The 9394-nt window shown below is 37.3% G+C and overlaps 1 protein-coding gene across 1 annotated transcript; it reads left to right on the top strand.

Annotated features, from left to right (window-relative positions):
* The first annotated feature begins 1011 nt into the window (after positions 1-1011).
* tbx2a (T-box transcription factor 2a) lies at positions 1012-8336 on the top strand. The gene is made up of 7 exons (XM_056747176.1): positions 1012-2511; positions 3159-3426; positions 3805-3951; positions 4570-4646; positions 4747-4913; positions 5942-6540; positions 7076-8336. The coding sequence occupies exons 1-7, from the start codon at positions 2153-2155 to the stop codon at positions 7493-7495; spliced, it is 2037 nt and encodes a 678-aa protein (XP_056603154.1). The 5' UTR covers positions 1012-2152; the 3' UTR covers positions 7496-8336.
* Positions 8337-9394: the final 1058 nt, after the last annotated feature.

A 9394-nucleotide genomic window follows, 5' to 3' on the forward strand; every position in this document is an offset into this window, starting at 1 on the left:
CCATTAACACTATATGTACAAGTAAACACAATACACAATGAGCATGAATAATAAATCAGCTTCGGTTCAATATCAAATTAAGATTTTATTTATTAGGAAATGTAGGAAGTCAAACGCTGTTCTTAAATATAAGAGATTGTCATACATTTACAAAAATCGTGTAAACAGTTCAAATTTAACTTGCGTTCCTTTATTCTAAGTTTCGAAACTTGTTGATCACATAATAAAAGTAAGCCATGAGCTCTTACCAAAGAGGAACATGCGGGTTGTTAATGTCGATACATGATTATCCAACACATTCATTTGACGTCCTCCTGTTGTAAGATATGTTTTCATACACCCGTGACCGAAGATCTAGATTCACCCATAACTGTCGGGAGGCATGAATTACAACAGACCTCGAGCTGCTTGCAATGTCATAACTTCAAGCCCGGAGAGCGACTTCATTTCTGACGGTATTAAGTCAGCGGTAACCTGTCTCCCTCCCACTACAGCCCTGTTTTGTGCTCTTAGGAGGTCATTTCAGAGGACTAAATTCAGGATATGTCCACGTAAAAAGAGTTAAATGATAAGGAATTATTGGTGACACCGAGCGGGTTTGGATGCAATGGGTAAAATCCAGTAATCTTTCATTTTTTAACCATACAATACTTGAGTTAAAATTGAATAGACATCGATTCAAAAACACGAGGTAAACATTTGATCATAGCTACTATATCACTGGCTTTATTTTGCGGAAATAAACTGGCACATGTAAAAATATTTATTTGCATTTTCCTCGACTTGTACGCTTGAGAACACTGAGTGGATGGGTGCATGCTGTTTGATAATTTGAGACCAAATATGAATTGACAGGAGTAGGTTCTTATTGTGGGACTCCAGCCGACTGGCGCCAAGCGCTCTTTAAGAAACGGAGTCCCTCTTAATCAAGGATCTGTTGACTAGCCTCTTAAAGGTACACGACTGCTTATAGCGCTTTAGCTTGTTGCTCTGCTGTACCCTGTCGGCCGATTTAAGATAACCTACTCCTGAACAGTTCTGTGAAACACCGAAAAACACTTGCATGCGTGTAAACACAAAACACACGATATTATTAGTTTTATCTACTTTATGGTGGTTTATACTCGAAAAGTCGTGTACCGTAACCCATAAGCAATCCGTAATCGGCCGTGTAGGCTATTCTTTATTCTATTTAGTTTCAAATGCATTCTGCTATTTCTGGTTTGTAAAAAAACGAAGTTTTCAGTAAAATACATAAATTGAAAGGTTTCAAATCACTAAACAATGTTATCGGCATATAGTGATGATAAATTACATTAATAGTTATAACCGCTGTATTTGTATGGTTCCTATTTTAGCGCATGCTACTGAAACGTTCAAAAAATGTTCAAATAGCGTTTATTTGTTATGTGTTATGGTTCGGTAATTACCTAACTTCAAAATTCAATGTCTATAATCTAGAATGGAAGCATAGAGAAAGCACACGGTTTAAAACTGACGAAATATAAAAACACAAGCCGAGGAGAAGCTCACACGGCTGCACACATCCAGATGACCATTCTGTTAGGTTATGCGTTTGGGGGTGGGATCTTCAGTCCTCTACTCTGTCATTGGCTAATATTTTATTCTGTTGACATGTTTTCTTACTGCAAATGCTTCCGACACCTTCTGGCCAACCCCCCTTTCACGATCTTGGCTGGAACTGTCAAAACCACGCCTATGGAGCTCCACAATTGGTCCAGAATGCGTAAAATCTGCAATCAAGACGGCTTGGTTCATTAGTGCGAGAATCCAGTAAGAAGGGGCATGTAAGACAGACAGAGTTACACAGTGGCCAGGGAAGGACCTTCCAATTCCGCTCACGACCTCATCCTTGTTGTCGGAGGTGTTTTCGTTCCTATAGTGACTTGGAAACAAGAAAAAGTGTATATCTCCACCGGGGTCTCAATGTTGCTCTTTTGAAGGATTTTACAACTGTACTGGAATCAGAGCATTTTTAGCGGGAGTGAAATTACACCACCGGTCTTTTTTGCACTAGCCAAACAGTCCTTTCTATCAGCTGTGAGAGGACGACAGTCCGTCGGACTAGCGCGAGTTACAGGCGAAGCTATTTCAGAATATTACCGTTTCATCTGGCTCTTTGGATGCACCGATGAGAGATCCCGTTTTTACAGCGAACGCTATGGCTTATCACCCTTTTCACGCGCACAGGCCGGTCGACTTCCCTATGTCAGCTTTCCTTGCCGCGGCTCAACCATCCTTCTACCCAGCTCTCACTTTGCCGCCGGGTCTGAGTAAACCGCTGGCGGATCATGCGCTCTCCAGCGCGGCAGAGGCTGGATTGCACGCGGCGCTGGGTCATCACCACCAAGCGGCTCATCTCCGCTCCTTCAAAAACATAGAGCCTGAAGAGGATGTTGAAGACGATCCTAAAGTAACATTAGAGGCTAAAGAGCTTTGGGATCAGTTCCACAAAATTGGAACTGAAATGGTCATCACAAAATCGGGAAGGTAATGCGTTTTTTAGGAGCTTTAACTTTTTACGATGTTTATGCATTTGCTTCAGAAATTCAGTCTATTTTAGCACAGAAATTAAATGTTTATTTAAAATCAATGGACTTGTAAGTGTTTAAAGCTATAATTTAGATGCATTATAATAGGAATTATATTTTAGAAGGATCGAATTACATCGAATGCTTCATAGTTTGACTCAACGGAGTCAAAAGCCTATGATAGCCTACATGAAATATCTGATTCACAACAAGATTTTCTCTGTTTTAAAACTGTAACATAAATGTCATAAGTTCATGAATAGGTAGTTAATGCACTAAGAGGTGCCGCTCTTTGACGTCTTTAAAAAATAAAACAAAATGAAACATCGTAATTATTGCGAACGAAGATGAATGAAAATAATAGAAGTTTAAATGTCTCATGACTTAAAATATATTCAGAAAAAAATTGAAGTATTTCGCAAGGAAATTGAACTTCACGAACGTGGTTAGTGAGGTGGACAGGAATTTCTTGTTGATAAATGACTGAAACTTTGGGCGAACGTTATTTCCTGTTGTTTCATATAATGTGGAATGTCAAATAAAATATTCCAAAGAAGAGATTTGACTCCAGCCACATAATTCTATGTCTGTTTGTTCCGTTCACAGGAGAATGTTTCCTCCTTTTAAAGTGCGCGTGAACGGCCTGGACAAAAAAGCAAAATATATACTTTTGATGGATATTGTTGCAGCAGACGACTGTCGATACAAATTTCACAACTCTCGATGGATCGTTGCAGGAAAGGCCGATCCGGAGATGCCCAAACGAATGTACATTCACCCGGATAGCCCTGCCACGGGTGAACAGTGGATGGCAAAGCCTGTTGCATTCAATAAACTCAAACTGACTAACAATATTTCGGATAAACATGGCTTTGTAAGTTACCAAATGCAGTGTTTTTATTCTGTGATCCAAGTAATTTGTGTAAATGCGTTTTTATTTGGAAATAAGGGGGATTGCTCCATTTGGGGGTAGATGCATATATAATAAAATATAGTTGGACTATAAGGTTATTAATGGTGGTTTCGAAAATTTTGTGAGCATTTTTTAAGCGTTAGATGGTAATGTTTTAAGGTGAATTGAGAGAACGTGTTTTACTGCCTAAATGAAGCATGAAAGACTTGGAGAACGGCTGCTTTACCATCAGATGCCACAGGGCATTTTTATTTTCATTCTGTCATTAAAACAACATACTGTTAGTTTTTGACCAACTAAGTTAGCGTTATCAATAACAGACTGTTTTAATGTTTTCAGACAATTCTTAATTCAATGCACAAGTACCAGCCCAGGTTTCATATCGTTCGAGCCAACGATATTCTGAAACTCCCATATAGCACGTTCAGGACATATGTATTTCCTGAAACGGATTTTATAGGCGTCACCGCATATCAGAATGATAAGGTAAGTTACCAGAAATAACGTTTTGTTGTTTTTGATTTTAATTGTTTTGACCGTTATATTTATCTTGCATTTTACGTTTTTATTTCAGAGTTTTTAGATATTTTCAAAGATTGTTTTGCCGTCTGTTTAGTTATTTAAGAAAAATAATTTGCCGTCAAATATTCTATTTGCCGTCATTGCGTCTTTATTTTTGTTATAGCAAAGAGAGGACTCAGTAGTAGGCCTTACTAGTTTTTTTAGATACATTTCTTTATCTTTATCTTTTACGTTTTTGCCTGTTGCTTCAGTGCATTGGCATGACAGAAGACTGTTTATTGTGGCCCTATAATAAAATCTACAGGCCGGTCATAGGAAGACTGAGCCTACTCGCTTGTTACTTGTAGCACTGACGCTACAGTATATTTCGACAACTGTAATTCAAAGTATTATGTATTGTATCTATTTAACTTGGGTACACTTTGATTTCTATTGCAAGTGTAATTTTCTCATCGTTTTAAATGCTCAAGACATTGATATTGACCTTACAGTTGAATCAGTGGCAGAGTTGGACAATTGGAGTAGGTCACAGCCTGTAGGAAAATTTTGAAATGTACTAAACGTATTTTCCCTTTTCGGTAGATCACACAGCTGAAAATCGATCATAATCCATTCGCAAAAGGATTTAGAGATACAGGGAATGGAAGAAGAGAAAAAAGGTATTTTTGACCGCTGTATATTTTAAAACATTGACTGTGCATTGGCTATTTTTTAATTGTTGTGGTAATGACGGTAAAGTAATTGTAAGTTGTTTTGTAGAAAACAACTGGGTCTGCCGTCAATGCGCATGTATGATGATCAAGGCAAAGTGGATAGAGATGGAGGAGATTCAGACGACTCATCTTGCGAACAAACTACAATGAGGGATTCAGTTCACTCGCCCAATGGACCAGTAACAAGTCCTCTTAAGTTCAACATATCTAGAGGTAAAACCAAACATGACCATGTTCTTTGAACCTTTCAGTATTAAGTGCAAAGACGTAGCATAGGTTCGCTGTGCGTATTTTACAGGAATATTATTACAATTGCGCATTACTATTTTTAGTGCATCAGTATTACTTTGCATTTACCATGATGCATTGAACAAGATAAAACCTATAGACAAAAGTTTAAAAACATATACTGCCAAGCAATTGCAAAATGTGCCTAGATTCCACTTATCTCGGTTATTCTAACAAAGTATGCTATACAAAGCGGGTACACTTAATTTAAATGAGCTGACAAGATGGGAAGGTATAATATATTTAATGACAAATATTTAAACTGAATTGGTTCTTATTAACATTAAACATTAACATTAAATTTTTAATAAGATTGTATAGTATTTTATTTTTTTTTATTTTGGTTAAGCAAAAATCTTGTGGCTAATTTACCATTTAATTATGACTACTATTTTACGGTTTCATCTATAATATAAGTAAACAGATTTTGATTTCATTTGTAATTTGATGTTTGTTCATATGATAAAATGATTGCATTGTCCAATTTCCAACATGGCTGTTCAACGTTAGGATTTTGCAAATCAATTATAGATCCAGTTTAAATGTATTGGTAGCGTTTCAAATAAAATGTAAATCTTAAACATTTATAAATGTTATTATATTGTTACTTTTTTGTTAAAAAAAATAGCTGACCAGCCTTGTTGCATTGCTACAGCACATTTATCATCTGAATGTCATTACACAACATCTTAGATCTTATTAGGATTTTGCTCTCAAGCATTGTGAATCCTATTTATTAAAGAAATCTCACTTATTGTGTCATAGATTAAATTAGTCACAAAGAAGGGAATAAATGCGGAAAATATTGTTTTTACCAGTTTAATCAAAAGGAGTAATTAAACAGAAGCTGCTGTGATAAATATTAATGAGAGTTAATACCAATTTCATAATTACGCCTTTTATTTCTATTTTATCCAAAAAGTGTATGTGCTCAGCATATTTATATATTCCAGGTGACTGCAATGAAAGTGACCATGAACTTGAAGAACATGATGACAGGTCGATCAGAGTTAGTAGTCCAGGCCAGGCACCACCATCACCATTGAGCCCACATTGTGAAGATAGAGTCAAGGACAAATCCCACCTAGACAAAAAGGGTGAATACTTGGATTCAAAGAAGGAAAATGACTCAATTTTCAGTATCAGAAACTTGGAGAAGGACAAGTTGGATGGAAGAACTTTGAAAGAATCAGATACCTCAAAAAAGGATGGAGACTGTGTGGGCCTTCGAACAGTCAAAGAGGGGTTCTCACCGCTGATGGTTCAAACAGAGAGCCCATCTCATTTTAGTGCAAGTCACTTGCAAAGTCTAGCCCTCTCTGGTTTACACAATCAACATTTCTTTAACCCACTGAGCACGGGACAACCATTCTTATTTCACCCTGGGCAGTTTGCTATGGCTCCTAGTGCATTCTCAACTATGGGTATGGGACACTTGTTAGCTTCTATGTCTGGAGTAAGTGGACTAGAGAATGGCAGCCTCTCCCCTCAAAGTACCAGTTCACCCTACCCTTTCCCATTCCACTTGTCGCAACATATGCTTGCATCTCAGGTATGATAATTACTTTATATGCATTAACATTATAAAAAAGTAACTATTAAACTATTTTAATGTTTACTTTTAATGTAACTATTTAAAGATATAGTTTAAGAAACGTTCTTCAAAATATCTTCTTTTGTATTGAAAAAATATAGCTGTATTTGGAATCAGCCTAAACCAAAAGAGAAAATGTATTTTATTTTAACTAAACAGTTTTATCAAGTACCAAAATAATGTATTACGCATAAGCAAGTGGCGTTTTCAGGCTTTTTCTCTCTCTAACCTTACATTTAGTCATTTAGCAGACGCTTTTATCCAAAGCGACTTACAAAGTGAGAAAGCAATAGAAGCAATTTGTGCAACAAAAGAACAACAATGCATAGGTGCATTAAACTTGGTCTCAGTTAGCCTATCACAGTATACGAAGATACGATTTTTTTACGCAATAGTATTGTATAGACTGATGTTATTTTTAGGAAGCCAAATATGTGTTTATCCACGTTGATCTGAAAAGTTTTAAAATAATAGTTCTTTCCTTTACATTTAGGGCATCTCCATGTCACCATTCGGGGGAATGCTATCCTATCCGTACACATACATGGCGGCTGCAGCTGCAGCAGCTTCCGCTCTCCCTGCCGGCAGTGCCGCGTCCTCCCTCGGTCGGAACCCCTTTCTCAGCAGCACGCGGCCAAGGTTGCGATTCAACCCCTATCAGATACCAGTATCTGTTCCCCAGAGCCCGGGCTTGCTAACCACCGGTTTACCAAGTACTGTGAATGCAGAGTCAGAGTCATCAAAACCAGGCAGCAGAGAGGGCAGTCCCATATCTGAGCACCAAAGCCATAAAACTGGATCTCCAAAATCATTTTTAAAGGATTCCATTAACGAACTGCAAAATATACAAAGATTAGTTAGTGGATTGGAGAAACACAGAGACATGTCCCCAAATGACGATTCACCAGAGTGACAACGATGCTATAACTCACATCCTGACTATTGGCAAATGATGGCTCAGACATTGCGACATCCCTTTTCAAGTGTCACAGTCTGGATTTCGTGGGAAACTGCTACATTTACGGATTTCCTAATGCTGACTGTCAAAGGTGTTTCATTTTGGCAACGAATTTATGGACCGCATTTACATTATCTCGTTTATGGATTATTCACCATAGTTCACCCACCGTTTCATATATCCACGCTATTTTTAGGCCTACACCTTTCGGCTTATATTTCTCAACTGACTATTAATTCTATCTCTGACAACATCTGAGGATGGTGGACGTTTAAGCAGCTGGGACATTGTTTTCTAATTATTTATAATAAAAGTAAACACGTTTTGTAAATACGTTAAATGGATTGAAGGAGACTGATTTGATTTTAATTTATTCAAAACTGTATATTTGTATGTAAATACTATTAGGTCTTAATTTGTTACATTTATATCTATATATATATATATATATGGCCTATATTTTCCCCATTTACAAATATGAATATTATCTATAGCGCTTGATAGCAGGAAACCGAAAGTGTCTGGATGTTTGTGATATCCAGATACGTGAAGGACATGCCACTGTAAATCAAAATATCCCATGATAGGTACATTTAAAATTTCGTTTGCTGATAATTGTAACACAGCGGCCCATACGCAGGGAAAACTCAGGTTTCTTTCTAATCTTGCATTGATAAAGTTAGACTGTCGTTTCTCTTATACGAGAGCTATCTATTTAAACATATTGGTGCTGGATTTTCGGGTTAATATTTTTTGTTGAATTCTGTCAATTTAAATAAAACGAAAATGTTCATTATGTCGTTTTACTTCTAGCCTATATAAATGGACTGTCAGTAGAAATTACTTTCTTTCTTTTTTTCAAAATCGCACTTTTCTTAAGTGACTGAGCTTCAAGCGGCTAAATATAGCAAATAGACCTGATGTAGATGTAATTTTCTGTCGACGTTATATTTAATCATCTCGCATATATTGAATAGCTTGTTGGCATTGTTTAGGTATCAAGTGAAATTCCAGTTTTCTGCCTTGTGCAATTTAGTATCAGCTAAGATTTGCTTTAAAACCAAGTCTATAATTATCTACATCAACAATGTGGCCGTGCTTACTAAAATGCAAAACATTCGTGTATTTAAAGTGATGTAAAGGCAGAACATGGCCTTCAGCGATAGCTGATGTATAGCTGCACCATCTGTTGATCATAGGTATGTAGTTGTCGGTGGATCAATTCATCTTCAGGGCTAAAGAAAATATTTACCTAAAGATATTGCAACAAAGGTTTATTAACAAGTATGTTATAAATTGTTTGTTAATTATAATGCAGCAGAAGTAAGACATGCAATGGGCAACAGACCGTGCACATTCTTTATAAAGTTCTCATTTCTGTTCAACACTTTGCACTTCATCTCCACTAAATAGAAAGTTTAACTATATTTGTTTCATTTTATTTGTTCTCGTGTTTCTCCGAGACATCGTGTTTCTCCGTGTCCCCCCCCCCCCAGAGTGAGAGAGAGAGAGAGAGAGAGAGGGAGAGAGAGAGAGAGAGGGAGAGAGGGAGAAAGGGAGAGAGAGAGAGAGAGAGTGACGCCTCAGCTCCAGTAGCAGACAGTTCTTTGTCCAGAGTCCGGCGCCTGTCGTCTGCCTGCCGGCCACACAGCTTATGAACGACCGCGCACAATGGCGTGATCTCCAAAGTCCATGCTGATAATTAGAGTTCCCACTCTTTTCTTCTCTTTCTAAAACCATAAGCACAAAACTCATTTAATCGGGAAACTATTGTTCAATTCTGTTCCGTCCAATTAGGAGAGACAAATTATCGCCCTTACACTCTCAAAGAGAAAAACTGTTTGTCTAAAACAA

Source organism: Triplophysa dalaica, chromosome 4 (assembly GCF_015846415.1).
Source record: "Triplophysa dalaica isolate WHDGS20190420 chromosome 4, ASM1584641v1, whole genome shotgun sequence".
In the NCBI taxonomy this organism is placed as follows: Eukaryota; Metazoa; Chordata; class Actinopteri; order Cypriniformes; family Nemacheilidae; genus Triplophysa; species Triplophysa dalaica.

Coding starts and splice junctions, on each gene's coding strand:
- tbx2a (XM_056747176.1), top strand. CDS start 2,153: ATGAGAGATCCCGTTTTTACAGCGAACGCTATGGCTTATCACCCTTTT. Junction 3,427..3,804: donor TTTCGGATAAACATGGCTTT/GTAAGTTACCAA, acceptor TAATGTTTTCAG/ACAATTCTTAATTCAATGCA. Junction 4,914..5,941: donor TAAGTTCAACATATCTAGAG/GTAAAACCAAAC, acceptor TATATATTCCAG/GTGACTGCAATGAAAGTGAC.